Here is a 15,578-nt window from a genome sequence, read left to right as displayed (position 1 = left end):
CAGCCTCTCTGGGCAGCAGAACAGCTGGGTGGGGATTGGGAGCAAGGCACTTGTGAACCCGAACCCTGTTGGCCACCATGTCTCCCGGGGCCATCTTGCTTCACAAAGTCACTGTCCCCTCATGGACAGGGGGAACTGAGAGTCGTTTCCCCATTGAGCTAGTGGGTGTGAATTATTCAGTGACACGCCTGGCACACACTGAGTGCTCCTCAATTGGGAACACTTCAACCAGAACGCTCACGTGTGATGGGACAGTACAGTGTGCTGGTGGTCTCGGGAATGTTCTGGAGAATTCCATGTGGTGGCAGGGTTGGCACCTAAGGACTACAGCTCGCCTGTAGGATTTATAAACCCTGCTGACTGCTGTATTGTGTAACTTTAATTTTTCCCTAGTGAATTTTACGTTTTCTGAAGGGTCTATAAGACCAGATACATTAAAGGCACTGTCTCCCTCGTGCAGGTTCGTGTGTGTATGTCCGTTTTTATGGGTGTGAAGACACATTTGAGGTTAAATATATGCATGTGATGGTACTGGCTGGGGGCTATCAAAGTAGCAGTTTCACATAGTTCAGCTCAGTCATGATATTGTTGGGACACAATTTGAAATAGTATCATGATGAGGTAGATCACTGTGAGTTGATTGTAGCTTTTTATTTTTTTTTTTAAGATTTATTTATTTGAAAGATAGATTTAGAGAGAGAAGGACAGACAGAAAGATCTTTCATCCAGGAACTCACTCCCCCAACAGCAGAAATGGCCAACGCTGAGCCAATTCAGAGCCAGGAGCCAGGAGCTTCATCTGGGTCTCCATGCCAAGAACTAGGTCCCAAAGCAAGTGAGGTTGGCTCAAGGCTTTTCCAGGCCACAAAGCAGGGAGCTGGATCGGGATTAGAGCGGCCGGGACACGAGCCAGTGCCCAGATGTAGCTGTGTTTCATGTTATTTTTTGAAGTTTGGTGAGTTGAGAATTCCTCAGGCAACAAGGATGACTTTTCGTCCTGTTCATGTCGGATCTCTGGCTGTGTCCAGGAAGGGGCAGTAGTCCTGAGTTCTCTCAGGAGACTAGCTGGTGCCTCATCAGAACTCATCCGTCACCTGTCTGCATCCACACCCATCTAAGAAGCCACTGCTCTCAGGAGACGCGGTACTTTTGCCCTGTTGGACCCACAGGGTTAATAATTTGGTGCAGGAAGGAGGGAGTAAGGGATGGAAGAGTTGGCACCTCAGCGTGGACCGAGACAGCAGAACTGGCCACCGCATTGAGGGTTAACACGGAGCTGACACACAAGACAAAATGAAACCGGAGCTGTAATTACAAAGTGGGACAGATGCAGGAGACTGGGTTTCCTGTGGCCCATTTTCCAGTTTCCTGCCGGCAACCTGCAGCAGAAGGGGAAGCGGCGCGCCACGCGGGGCTGTGAGAACTGAACGGAGATGCGCTTCAAGCCAGCACACCACACAGCCGACAGAAACGTGGCAAAGCAAGCGGGTGTCTGGGGTTTTGTCCAGAAATGACGGGGAATGAACAGTGCATCTGCTTTAAAGAAGAAAAGAAAAAAAGTTCTTGGGCTAGCCTGGCCTTGTGGGCATGCCAGCGGGTTGCCTGGTAGACTGGCCCTCCAGAACCCATGACTTGTGAGTTGGTGTGCCAGGCCCATGGGGATGTGGTTAAGTGGTGGCCAGCCCTGTGTGGTAGGGCTCTGCAGTGGTGGGCTGCTTTGATCTCCCCAACTGTAGCCACTCGGGTGTTCTCAAGATATTCCACGGAGAGGTGTCTATGCAAGAAGGGGCTCAGCTAGTCCGAGAACACTGGAGAGAAAGAGATGAGGCCAGTTTAATGCTACAGGTGAAGGGAGAGGATTGTGTCTGGGCCCTTTAGCTCCTGTGGGAAGGTTCTTCAAAGTCGCTTCCCACATTGGGTGAGAGAGTGTGTAGAAACAAAGACACAGATTCCTTGCGTACTTTTTTTAAAAAAAAATATTTACTTTTTATTTGAAAGGTAGAGTTAGACGAGACCGAGATCTTCCATTCGCTGATTCACTCCCCATTGTATCCATTGGCTATAGTTCAACAGAAGCTGAACCAATCTGAAGCCACAAGTCAGGAGCTTCTTCCAGGTCTCCTATGTGGGTCTCCAAGCACTTAGGGCATCCTCCACTGTTTTCCCAGCCCATAAGTAGGAAAGCTGGATCAGAAGTGGAATGGCTGGGACTGGAATCGGCAGCCATATGGGATGCCACCACCACAGGCAGGGACTCAGCCTACTACACCATGGTGCTGGCCCCTTACACACCTTTTATTGAGTAGTTGTTGGGAGCTGTGGTAGGGTTGCTGGGTGATGCTAATACAATTATGGCCAAAAAAACGCAATAATCTCCATCGGAAGTCTTATTGGGAGCATCAAGTAATAGGGTGTGTCTGCTCTGAGCTTTGCAGGGTTACAATGTTCAGGCGACTGTGCCGAACCAAATGCATGCAGCTTGTCCACACCAGCTTGCCTCTTGGTGCTGGACTGTCGTTGTTCACTTAGTGTCTCTGACAGGAGATCATCGCTTATTCATCGGTCTCCCAAAAGAACAAATCCTGTGCCAAGAACCTTAAGAAGTTGGGGGGCATTGCCACAGTGGGGTTGCAAGAGGGAGCTGGTGGGGAGGGGTAGCCTTGCCTGCACCAAGGCGCAGCCCTGACCCACTACGGACTGAGAAACAGGGCTGGATGAGAAGTGGAAGACATTTACCAACAGGCAGAAACAGGGTGGCTGGGGTGCAACCTCAGCTTGTGTGAAGGTAACCAGCCTTGTGGGACGAAGACATGGCCCTATGCATGTCGCCTGTGAGCCGCCTGATGCTGTCCGCCTACAGAGTTGCCTGCGTTGGTGTTAGGCTGCTGGGCAGGCCCGTTTCCTCTGTATTTAGGGGGAAGGGTTTTTAAATATCACTTAAAAAAATCATCGCCAACTGTGAAAGGCTATCTACCTCTCACCCTCTTCGCTCTCTAAAAACTGGGCACCCTGTAGATACAGAATGAATCAGTACAGACATGTTCACAGCCGAGGGGTTCTGGGATATGAAGATGGCCTTGGGTGTGTTTTTTATTTTCCCCCTCTATGTAGTAGTTGAAAATAAAGTGTCTTTAGAAAATAAATTCTCAATTCCACTGCACAAAAATAGTGAGACCTGACAATACGTGTGGCTTGTTGTCTGTTTGACAAATGCCCCTCCCCCCACCCTGTGACTTACTCAATGCCTTGAAGTTATTCTATGCTGGACTTTTATAGACCCTAAATATGACCGACTATTGTCTTTAATTCCGTGACAGAAGCCCGGAGTTTGTTTTATATAATGGCATAATTTATTTTAGCCAGTGGTAATTTATGAAGGTGCTGTAAGAAGTCCATGTTCGAATTGAATTGAGATGATAAATTTGGTTTGGGTGACAAAAAAAATCTTGAAACCACTGCATGGGTATTTTATATATTTAATATGCATTTTGACACAAAGTTTAATTCCATTTCCGCTATTTAAAGTGCCCTGGTAACAGTGTGAGAACATCTGGCAGGTGGGAGGAACCCAACCAGTGGGAGTCTTGCCTGCTGCCTCCCAAGGGGCTGTTTTAGCAGGAACCTCGGGAGCCAGCTGCTTCAGTAGGCACCGCAGCTGGCAGCTTCACTTGCTAGGCCAGGTACCTGCCCCCTCGTGTGTTTGCACAGACCAGAAGACATGTGCATATTGAGCATGTTTTGTTTGTTTCTTGCATGGGGGTTTGTCTCCTGTCCTGGGGCTCAGTGATTTCTGACTAATTTGTTCTTTGTTGGCAAACTTGAGTTGACCACAACATCTAAGCTTCATCTTGCCCCTTCCACTCCCTTGGTGGAGTTTGACATATGAAACCAGGAACATGCAGAGAGACATGTTGATTGCCAGCAATGGGAAAGAGAATATATAAATAAGTGGGGAATTTCAGCTGCTGAGAATGGAAAGAAAACCCTCCTGCCAGGCTGTTGGGAGCTTACATGAAGGCATCTTGCGCCACCTTGTGGATGAAGGCAGGCAGGCCCGTCTCCAAGACAAGCAGAAGGCTCAGAAAGGAGAGGGGCCGGTGTGTGCGGGGCTGCCATAGCTTGCCTGTGAGGTGGCCACTGGCAAGAGAGTCCTGCCAGGGACATTGAAAGGGGTCGACGTTATCCACCCACAGCGTCTTCTTCTTTACAACTCCATCCAGATTTCAGAATGAATCAGGGCTCAATGACTGGGGAGATGACGGGGAGAGACGGTAATAATCAAGACTGCAGCGATGATGTCTCCTCCTCCTCCTCTTCCCAGCAATCGGCCTGTTGAGTCTTAGGCCACCTCTGCCCTCTCCGCTCTGCACTGGCTGCCCTGCTGGCCGCTGACTGCACCCCTGTGGGCCTCTTCTGCAGTGGACACGAGCAGCAGGCATGAGCTGCCTTGTCATCACGCCCAGGGGCTTGATGCTGTAGAATGTTCTCCTGACCCACACGTGCTTCCTCTGCCCCCTGGAGGCACAGGAGTGAGATGAAGCGGAGGTGGGGGGAGCCCGTGGCGTGCACCTGCGGGAGGCCATGATAGCTTACAGCCTGTGGGCTCAGCATCTTCAGCAAATGTTTCTTTCAGGAGATTGGTTACTTGTCCACTTTACCCTAAAGAGCAGACATAGAGAAAGATGGCATGCAAGAGATTTTTCTGTCTGCTGGTTTACTTCCCCAGATGCCCACGACAGCCATGCCTGGGCTGGGTTCAGGCCAGGAGGCTGGAACTCCACCCAGACCTCCCTGTAAGTGGCAGGGACCCGTGTCTTACCTGCTGCTTCCTTGAGTGAGCATTTGCAGGGAGCTAGAGTGGGGGCGGGGCTGGGATTTGGGCCGGGCACTCTGATAAGGAATGTGGGGGCCCCAAGCTGTCTGCTAATGACAGCACCGGACACCTGGCGTGTAAACCAGTGCTTCTTAGGCTGCAGTCAGAATGCCTGCTCAGGGATCGGACTTTTCCACAGGAATTTAAAACTGCACGTGCTGTGGAGTCAGCTGGGCCCCCACCTGACCTAGACCTACCCGCTGTAATGGTGCTGGTGGCTCTGGCCAGAGAACATGGCCCATGAGTGGCAAGCCTCCATGGGGAGATTTCTGGGCCTTGTAGGTGTGGAGATAAGCTTGTGGGGCAGTCATTTTCAGATGCCTGCCCGAGTGCACTGTGGCTGGCCGTGGAGAGTAACTGCACGGTGCTGGAAACTGGCAGATGGATCGGAGTGGAGGAGGGAAGGAGGCCGTGAGCACCGGGCTGTGTCCGAGATGTGAGAGGCTTGGAGGCTGTGATCCCTCCGTCAGAGCCTAGGTGCTCGACCTGCAGTGGTGCTCGTCCTGCAGTGCTCACGGCCTCTCCCCGGCTCTGTGGGGTCACCATGGGGTGGGGAAGTTGTGGCTCCCAGCATCTTGCCTTCTCTCAGCTCAGCCATGAGGCAGCAGGGTCCCCATTGCCACCATCTGCTTCTCTGGCTCTTCCCCTTCTGCTCCTAGCCCTCTTGTGGTCTCACTTTGGGAACCTGATCAGTCAGCTGCCCCCAGCAGTGCATACTTGGTGAATGTGAACGTGAGCTTGAGAGTGGAAAGACACTGGCAGCCCAACAGGTAGCAAGATGAGTTTTTAAACTGAGATTCTGCACACTGTCATTGTCCGCTCGGAACTGCAGTGGGGCTGAGTCCTGGGCTCAAAGAGGCGTGTGTTGTGCCATGGGACCTGCTGCTGCCACCTGTGGGGTGCCGGGGAGCAGCTGCTCTCCAGGCCTTGGGTTGGGTTCAGGTCAGCACTATGAGCCTCATTGTGTGGCCACAGATCCATGGATATGGTGGGAACACAGGAGGACGAAAAAGTGCTTACTTGAGCTACCCCAAGACCCTACCTCCAAGATGCCATGTTTGTGTCTTCTACCTGTCAGTCAGCTGGCTGGTTCAAATCTCATGGCCAAGTTCAAGTAAGAGAGTGCTTCAAAACTTTTTCAGATGAGTGGGGACATTTAAGGTGCTGCCTGCAATACCCACACCTGACAGTGGAGTGCCTCGGCTTGAGTCCTGGCTCTGTTCCAATTCCAGCTTCCGGCTAACATGCACCCAGGGTGTCAGCAGCGACAGCTCGTCACCTTGGACCCCAGCACGCATGTGGGAGGCCCGGCGGGAGTTCTGGATGCCTGGCTTTTGGCTTGGCCCAGCCCTGGCTACTGTGGCCATTTGGGGAATGAATTGGCAGATGGAAGATCTTTATCTTTTGAATAAATAAATTAAAATATCTAAGTTCATGGAAAATTTTTGAATTAAAATAATCAGTTTATTTTGGTCCAGAACATTTTAGAGTCCTAGAAAATAGTTTATGGAAAAACACTACCTGATTTCAACTTTGTTTTTGGTCCAAAAAAGTATCCTTTGGTTGCGTTTTTTTTCCCCATGAGTTTCCCGACCTGCGGTGAATCGGTGCACAGTCTGTCACAGGGAAGTGAGGAGGGAGGAACTGAGTGTGTTGAGCCTGTTTGCCGAATGGCTATCTGAGCCTGGAACACGGTGAAAAGCAGGCCCAGGAGTCCTCAAAGCTCCCAGGGGCCCTGCTGAAAATCCCATTGGGCGGATGTGTGTGTCGCCACCTGTCCCAGCCGGAGCTGATACTTCGTGTCAGTTGGGATGGGCATGGCTATGGCTGACCGCTCGGCCACCCGGCCCCAGCGACTCCTCCCACTCCCGTCTCCAAACCTAGCTGTTGTCCACTTAGCAGTAGACTCCCCTTTGCCTCTTGAGGGTGTCTGAAAGCTTGCCCAGGCAAGCATTTGGGCGTGGAGATGGGCAAGCATGTGAAACAACTGTTAACAATTCTTGGTGCCAGTGACAAGAGGAAAGTTAGTGGCTTCTCCTTCTGGAATGCCAAGGGTGGCTCCCACTGGGGGCCGGGACCGCCAGCTGCCACATAGCCCGCAGTCCCAGTGGAAGCCTCAGGGATGCCTCTGTGGCTTTGAGCCAACCATGGGCTGATTTACGGCCTGGCCGAATGACCTTGGCGGTGAATGTCTGTGCCTCTTGGAAGGGGCCTACCCAGCCCACAGCTGCGTTGCCCATTGCAGGCATGCTGTCCCCACGTTGCTCAGTGCAAACAAGGCCAGGCATTCTTCTGGCTGGGCCTGGGAAGGGAAGTGAGGATGCCGGGGGAGTGACTGGCTGTTGTCAGGCCCTGTTGCTGGGTGGCAAGGGACAGGCATTCTTGTCAGATTCTCCAAGCCTCCCTCTTAGCGAGCAGTGCGTGAGAGGAGCTATGGACTTGGCCAGATTTGAGCCACACCCACACTGGCCAGGCGCTGGCTCTGGCTCCTGGAGCTGTGCCTCTCACCACTGCCCCTCCTGGCTGTCATCCCCTCAGGCTGCCCTGGGTCTGCTTGCTCTGGGAGAGAGGGTACCCAGTACCCTCTGGGCCTGTCCCCTCCCTATCCTGAGGGTTTGGCACTTCTCCCTGTGCCACAAGCCAGCTTTCCCACCCTCTGCTTTTCTACAGCTCCCTCACCCTCAGCCCCATCCTGCCCACATCAGCACAGAGGTTGCTGCTTGTGACAGGTGAAACCTTTGAGGCCAATCTACCCACTTCATTTTTTAAAACTTATTTCATGTGTTTGAATGGCGGAAAAAGATTTTTCCATCTCCTGGTTCACCCACCAGATGACTACAGTAGGCAGAGCTGGCCTGGTGGAAATCAGGAGCCTGGAACTCACTCTGGGTTTCCCACGTGATTGCTGGGGACCCAGCTGCCTCCTGGGGTGTGCATTAGTAGGGATCTGGAATCGGAAGGGAAGCTGAGACTTAAACTCTCTGCCACAGGATGCAAGCTTCCCAGGCGACACGTGAACCTCTGGGCTAGATGCCCTCCCTGTTCCAGTCTTGCTTGATTAAATGAATGTGGGTAAGACAAACCCATCATCACTATTTAGAATCTACACACATTGCCTTGAATGCCCTCAAATGACTGAAGCTGAAACGCTGTAGCTGGTTCCACTTGAGCTGTGCCAGGGGTGGGAGTGAGGTGGTCTCGGGGCTCCAAAGCCAGGGAGCATCATTTTGGGCAGAAGGAACAGCAGTTACGCTCACTGCGGTCAGAGGGAAACTGTTGGGGCCAGTGCTGTGGCGTAGTAGCTGGGGTTGCTGCCTGCAATACCAGCATCCCCTATGAACGTGGGTTCAAGTCCTGTCTGCTCTGCTTCTGATCCAGCTCCCTGCTTATGTACCTAGAAATGCAGTAGAGCACGACCCAAGTGCTTGGGCTCCTGCCACCCATGTGGGAGACCACGATGAAGCTGCTGGCTTCCGCAAGGCCCAGCAGCCATCTGGGGAGTACACCAGGAGATGGGAGCCCTCTGTTTCTCTAACTCTGACTTCCAAATAAATAAATGAATAAGTATATATATATATATTTAAAAGGCATCCTAACAACAAAACCGTTGTGTAGGCCTTCCTGTAAAAACAAGCAGCATCGCTTACTCGGGCTTCCAGGGCTGGAGCGGATACATGGCCTGTCCCAAGACAGGGCAAGGCTCCCTGGCCGGCAGTGACCTTCCCTTCAGGTCCAGGCATCTGTGCGTTAGGGCCACCCGCACTCGCTTCTCAAAGCTCATCACGCAGCAGGGAGGGACTGTCACAGCCCAGGTCCCACAGCAAAGCCCTTGGCGCAGGGTGGGGTGGTGGAGTTGGAGGGAGCAAGTGATCACTAGAGACAAAGACGTGGACAAGCAGTGGCCAGGGTTAGTGCTGTGAGTGGGGACTCCGGAAGGGGTCATCTCAGTCATCCTGTGTTGCCAGTGTGGGGCTGTCGCTTGCAGGGTGTGTGTAGCGGACGTGTTTGGCAAATCCAAGCTTGGACCCTGGCTGCTTGGGAAAGCACAGCCAGGAAGGGGTCAGTGCACAGGGACCCATTGGGCAGGAAGGGAAGGCTCCTGTCTATTGGGTTTGCTGGAGGGGAGGGGAGGGGTGGGGCTGCCGAGCCACCCTGACCCCCCCCCCCCCCGCAGGTTGGGAGGGGTCTGCGCCTGGAGCCCTGCTGTGACCCAGCCCCTCTCCTCTCTCCCACAGGCATGGAGAGTGCAATCACGCTGTGGCAGTTCCTGTTGCAGTTGCTGCTGGACCACAAACATGAGCACTTGATCTGCTGGACATCGAACGATGGTGAATTCAAGCTCCTCAAAGCCGAAGAAGTGGCCAAGCTGTGGGGACTGCGGAAAAACAAGACAAACATGAATTACGATAAGCTGAGCAGGGCCCTGCGCTACTACTATGACAAGGTAAACCCTTGACCTTGGGCCCACCTGTGTGTGGGGGAGGACGCACCTCCCTGCCTCACTTGAAGGCAGGTGATGTTGGACCGAGGCTCCAGTTAGAAGAAAGCTTTGTTTTGAAGGAAAAATGGCTCTAGGGACTTTTTAATAAAAGTGTTTATCTGTATTTGAAAGGCAGAGTGGCAAAGAGAGTCTCCATTCACTGGTTCCTTCCCCAGAGGGTCACTGTGGCCGGAGCTGAGCTTTGTCCAGGTCGCTCATATGGGTGCAGGGATCCAAGGACTTGAGCCAAGCTTCACTGCTTTGCCCAGCCACAGGCAGGAAGCTGGGTTGGAAGTGGAGCAGCTCGGACTCAAACCAGCACTCCTATGGGCTGCAGGCTCTGCAGGCAGTGGTTTTGTGAACTGTGCCATGCCCCAGTCTTGAGGACACCTTCCTCCCCACCCCCATTTCCAGCAGCCCTGTGGATGTGACTATGGGTCAAGTTTGCTTCCCTCTGCATTTCTGCTATGGCTGGCTGAATAACTGTCTCATGATAAAGCAGGCGCCAGGGGCTTCCCTGACCTTGGCCTGTTAGCGTGGCGGCATGGGCGCTAAGGTCTGCAGATTCTGTTTTTCGCATCTAGCCTGCAATTCCATCAGTGGGCCTTGCCTTGTACCTAGTCGCTCAGGCACATGAGTTCCTCACCAGTCTGTGCCCTTGTTTTTACTTTTCAAAATTAGTTTCCATTTCTTCTTTGAGAATGAGACAGACACAGATCTTTGAGCTGTTGGTTCACTTCCCAGTACCTCCGACCAGTGGGGTTGGGGTCAGGCAGAGAACTCAGCCTAGGTCTCCTGTGAGAGAGGCAGGTGCCTGAGAACTCAGCCGTCACCTGCTGCCTCCCGGGGTACAAATGAGCCGGAAGCTGGGGTTGGAATGGGAGCTGGGGCTCGAGCCCAGTGTGGCATCTTAACCACTGTGCCCAGCGCCTGTCCCTCTGTGGCCCCATTTAAGAGATGGGATTCCCACAGTACCAGTCTCAGGACCCCTAAAGGACTGCTGCTGAGTGTTCATGCTTGGAGCGCAGGAACTCATAGCATCATGACAGGTGCATGGCACTCGCAGCTTCTGGGGAAACCTCCCTAATGGAAAGGAAACACTTTGATCATTTTAAGTTACTAAGGTGAAACCGAGGTTTTTGTCTTTGGTTTTTAAATAAAACTATAATACTATCTGCCACAGTCAGTGAGTTTTAATGCATTTCTGGGAAAAAAATCCATTTGTGCACCTGCTAGGCCACAAGGATGGTTGCTGAATATTTAGCCTCACTTAGGAGTCTCCCAACGGTGGGCCTCTGTTCTGGTTTTACTGTTCGTATTGAAAAGTGAATTAAACGCCGATTTTAAGTATTAGTTCTAGGTCTATATTTAGCACCTTCCTTCTGTCAGCCTCTTTGGAATTCCAGACATAAGGATTACACATTTCAGGAAGTGGAGACATCATTAATTATAAAGTGTTGCTTTATAGGATCGTAATTGCGTGTGATTATGGCATTGAAATGCTAAAGGTGCTCTCCTTTAATGTGGCAATTAATTAATCCCGACTTAATACAGCAGCCTACTAAGACATAAAAGCACTTGCTGGGGACGGTGCGCCGTGAGAGACCTGCGGATGCGAGATGCTCTGCCTTCGCCCTCTCCCCTCCTCCCCGCCCAGGTGGTGGGGCACACAATGGGGTCTTTTAGAGCTGCTAGGAGCCCTGGAGCCAGGGGCTGGGACTTGGAGTATCTTCAGCGTTTCCAATCAAGGTGGCCTGGACAAGAAGTCGTCCTGCCTGTGTGTCTGGGGTTTATCCACCTCCCTCTTTGCATGGGCCTGGGGGCTGGCAGGCTGCAAGTTGGCAAGGCTGCAAGCTGTTCGTGGTTCTGCTGCCCGTGGGGAGGCTTCCTTCAGCCCAGGAGCTAATGGATCTGTTGCCTCCCTGGAGAGCATCTGTGGTGCCGTGTTGCATGCAGGCCTCTCCTCGGCTCCTTTGGACCGTGGTGTGACCCCTGTGGGACCAACAGGTGCCGCTTGCCAGCCTCCTGCTCTCCCTGCTCAGGGTCAACATGGAGGCCTGGAGTGAGAGCCCTGCCTGAGTGCTGGCAGCCAGCAGGAGGCAGAGCCTGACCACACACACACACGCCTTCTGGGCCCTTCATTTCCTGCACCTTTGAACGTCTGTGTTTAAGGGAGACCCTCTAACTGTCTGTGGCTAATTGAAACCATAGACATTTTAGATTATCATCAAAAAATCCCTGCAAACACCACATGCCAGATTGAGCCTCAGGTCTGGGATCTGGCTACCAGCACAGCCCCCACCCCCCGCCCCCCAGCCTGCCCTGCTGCGGTGGAACAGGAAGTCTGGCCATGGGAGCGGAGAACAGAGCAGTGAGCTGCAGGCCACGGGGAGGGCGGGCTTCTGCAGTGTCTGGTGTGTTCCGCAGGTGTGTCGGGCAGATAGGGCCTTTCATTCTGCCTCACGCGTGGGCCCAGGGACGTTTACGTGGCTGCTTGACTTTGTGCGTGCTCTCAGGCATGATGGAAAGTCCTGTTCTATTCCTGTAACAAAATGCCCAAGGCTGGGTGCCTTATAAACAAAAGAGGTTGATGTAGCTTACCGTGCTGAGATGCTCCAGAGCACTGTGCCCCTTCAGCTCTGCTGGCGACAGAGGGAGGGACAGACAGACATACTCCTCGTGGGACCTGACCAGTGTCCCTCAAGTACTACCTTAGTCCTGTTAGCAGAGATGTGACTGGAGGTTCTTGGGGTTTTTTTTTTGTTGTTGTTGTTGTTGTTGTTTGTTTGCTTTAAGTTTTATTATTTGAAAAAGTTCAAGAGATCTTTTGTCCACTGGTTAATATTCTGGGTGGACACAATAGCTGGCACTGGGTCAGGCCAAAGCCAGGGGTCTGGACCTTCATCTGGGTCTCAGCACAGGTGGCAGAAGCACAAGTGCTTGGGGCCACCTCCGGTTGCTTTTCCTGGGTGTGTGGGCAGGGAGTGGGATCAGAAGTGCAGCGGCCTGGAGCTGCAGTCAGCGCCCCCTGGGGGACACAGGCTTTACTGTGAAGCCACAATACCCGCCCTGCAGGTTCATGCAAGAAAGAAACGGTTCAGACAGAATTGAGATCCAGTAGTGGTGAGCGAGGCAGCAAAACTGGCAGGTGTCTCGGTGAAGGACGGAGCGCCCAGTCTGTACAGAGTGGCATTTAGATATGCACACGGCTCCCCCGCTTCCCCTCCCCTTCTCCCTCTTCTGGGAAATTACCACGTGGGGGTTTTCCGAATATGGAGTTCCCCCCAAAAAATGCTCCCAGGAGCTTGCTGAGAGCAGGGGGTTCCCGTGCACTGCCCCGGAGTGAGGGCCAAAGCCCGCCTACCAGACAGAGGATGGGCAGCTGCTTGGATGTGACTGCTGTCTGCTTCCAGGACTTGTTTACTCGCTCCACTTCCTTCCATCCTTTTTTCCTTTCTTTTCTTACCAAAAAAAAAAAAAAAAAGTTCATTTCTTTTAAAGCCAAAGTTTCAGAGACAAGGAGAGACAGGAGGCAGATCTTCAGCTGCTGGTTCACTCCGCAAATGGCCACAGCAACCTGGGCTGGGCCAGTCTGAAGCTGGGAGCCAAGAGCCTCCTCTGGGTGTTCCAGGTGGGTGCAGGGGTCCAGGGACCTGTTCTAGCTTTGGCTGCCCTTCCAGGTCATTAGCAAGGCGCAAGATCAGAAGTGGAGCAGTTGAGACTCAAACTGGCACCCATGAGATACCTGTGCTGTAGGCTGCAGCTTAACCTACTACACATGACGCTGGGTCCTCCTTGTTATGTTTCATATCTATATTATATATTTAAATACATATTTATGTATATAAATATACATATATATTTTCATTTCTCAAGATTGGCACTGTGATGTAGTGAGTTAAACTGCTGTCTGCATTGCCAGCGTCCCATGTGGGTGCTGGTTCAAGTCCCAACGCTCCTCTTCCAGCCCAGCTCCTTGCTGATGTCTGGGAGAGCAGAGGAGGGTGTCTGAATCACTGGGCCTCTTGCCAACTGGGGAGCACGGCAGGAGCCCCGGGCTTTGACCGGCCCAGCCCTGACGGTGGCGGCCATCAGCAGGCCGAGCCAGTGGTTGGAGGGTTTCTATCTTCTTGTTGCTGTGTAACTTTATCTTTCAAATTTTGTTTTTCTAAATTCTCATGTTTTTCTCACTTTCTTCAGCTGTTATTACACACGTGGGCTAATGGCCACCTACTTACCATAATGGTCACTTCCATTGTCCTAATTACTTTCCAACAAGCTCCACCTCTTAAAGGGCCACCACCTCCCAACAGTGCTATGCTGGAGACTAAGCTTTAGCACCTGAACCTTGGAAGGAGATGCTCAAACCATGTCCAAACCCTTGAGACTCCTAATAGTGTGAAGAGGACGAGAAAGGAAGAGGGCAAGGTGGGGGTAGGAGAGGAAGAGAGGCCTGGAGGAGAGGGAGAGGAAGGGGGCTGGGGACAGAGCCGGCAAGAAGCTGTGCTATATTCTGGGTGGGTGTGATCTGCTTCCAGCTTTGCTGGGATCGAAATGGGCTCAGCAGCGTCTGACCGTTTGGATGTGCAGAAAGTGCAGTCTGAGTGGCTCAGTTTCTAGCCAGAGGGGTTTGTGCAGGGTCTTGGCAAGCACGAAGCCAGGGCCCCTGCGTGTGTCTAGCCCTCTGAGCCCCTCATTCAGTAGTGCCTCGCAGCTGCCTATGGCAAGTGTCCACAAACACCCTGTCCCGCTGGGGACCATTGCCTTGCTTCTGTCCTCATGTGTCCCTGGCTGGCCCTCGCGTCACACCTGGGTTTGTCCTCTTCACTGACATTTCCTGGCCCAAGGAGGCAAACATGAAAGTAACGTTATTTTTCTTAGGGTATAGGCTATGTTTTTAGCTCATGCAAGAATATTAAACATGGACACAGGGGAAGATTCTGGAACTGAAGCGGGCCCCTGAGGGTACTTGGCAGCTCAGGTGGCTGGGGTTTCTTAAAGGTTCCTCTAAAGTTACCCCTCTGCCTTTGGGGCCTCGTAGCAGGATCTCTGGGTTGTGTGCCAAGGCCTGATGCTACAAGCAGTGGACTTCAGCACTCTGCACCTGGCCTGCCTCTCCTTTGGGTCTAGTGCCCAGCCTGTGGGTACAGTGATATGAGCTGTGTTAGCACAGCAGCAGGGGTGAAAACAGTACACAGGATGTGCAGGTGCCATGAGGCATCGCCAGATACTTGAGAAGCTCAGGGAACTTGGAAATTGAAAGACTAGTCTATTTTAGTGCACAAAAATCAAAATCCTTAACCCAAAGAAATTCATGAAAAATGCATTGATGACAAAACTATGGCTGGATTTCTTGAGTTTTTAAAAATCCTTCGTTCCATTTTCCACACACATTTTTTTTTTTGGATTCAAGTACGCTCAGGATATTTTCTCCCAACTCTGATGTGGGATGCAGCTTACCAGCTGCCAAGAACCTGCCCCGTCCCGTATCCTGATGCTTAATGACTGCAGAGGGGGTTGTCGCTTTCCCAACTCAGTTGGCTATTTTTATTCTAAACTGTTCTGAATAGTTGGCTCCTGGGATGCTTTCATATTTCAAGAAGTCTTCCTGGCCCACTGAGTATATCACACACTTCCCCCACGCACTCCGGATTGGAGCAAGTCTGCGTGTCCTGTCTGCTCCTCAGGGGCAGCCCCACCACCTTTCAGCATGGTTGAGGTTAGAATCCAGCTGCCTTTCTGTCTGAGTCTCTGCTCTGCCCCTGGGAAGCAGGGCTGGGCCTGGTGCCTTCCCTGGTGGCATTTGGACTCAGAGCTGATGTGGAGTGCATGCTCAGTAAATCTTTTCTGTCGTCCATGCTTGTAAAACTGCATCATGTCAGCCATCTGGTTACAGAACTATTCTCCTTGCAAAACCGTCTTTTGTTGCCCTGCTACATTGCGTGGGCTCTAGCATATAGTAATTGCACAGTAAACGCTAAAGGGACGAGCGAAGGGATAAAATGTGGAGCACATTGCTTGTTTGAGGAAAGTTGACGTCAGGGCCACGACACACTTGTAAAGCACCACCGCCTTTTGGTTGTTGCTGTGTATTCGTTTCCTGGGGCTGCTCTAACAGATGATCACACCTCGGGGGGCAGGGGCTCTAAGGGAAACCTGCTCCCTGGCAGCTCTGAATGCCCCATGTCTGGGGTCATCCCTGCAAGATTCCAGGTAGAATGCATT

At 52.3% G+C, this 15,578-nt stretch overlaps 1 protein-coding gene across 1 annotated transcript in view; it reads left to right on the top strand.

Annotated features, from left to right (window-relative positions):
* The window catches only part of ELK3 (ETS transcription factor ELK3), a 59,525-nt gene that overhangs the window by 13,953 nt on the left and 29,994 nt on the right, over positions 1 to 15,578 (top strand). Inside the window, exon 2 of the mRNA XM_040980483.1 lies at positions 9,109 to 9,317. Coding sequence (XP_040836417.1) covers positions 9,111 to 9,317 — 207 coding nt within the window. The 5' untranslated portion in view covers positions 9,109 to 9,110. The remainder of the gene's footprint in view (positions 1 to 9,108; positions 9,318 to 15,578) is intronic.

Source organism: Ochotona curzoniae, unplaced genomic scaffold (genome assembly GCF_017591425.1).
Source record: "Ochotona curzoniae isolate NIBS_2020 unplaced genomic scaffold, NIBS_Ocur_1.0 contig_1014, whole genome shotgun sequence".
Classification (NCBI taxonomy): domain Eukaryota; kingdom Metazoa; phylum Chordata; class Mammalia; order Lagomorpha; family Ochotonidae; genus Ochotona; species Ochotona curzoniae.
Note: the sequence above shows the minus strand (reverse complement) of the source record. Positions and strands in the feature narration are given on the sequence as shown.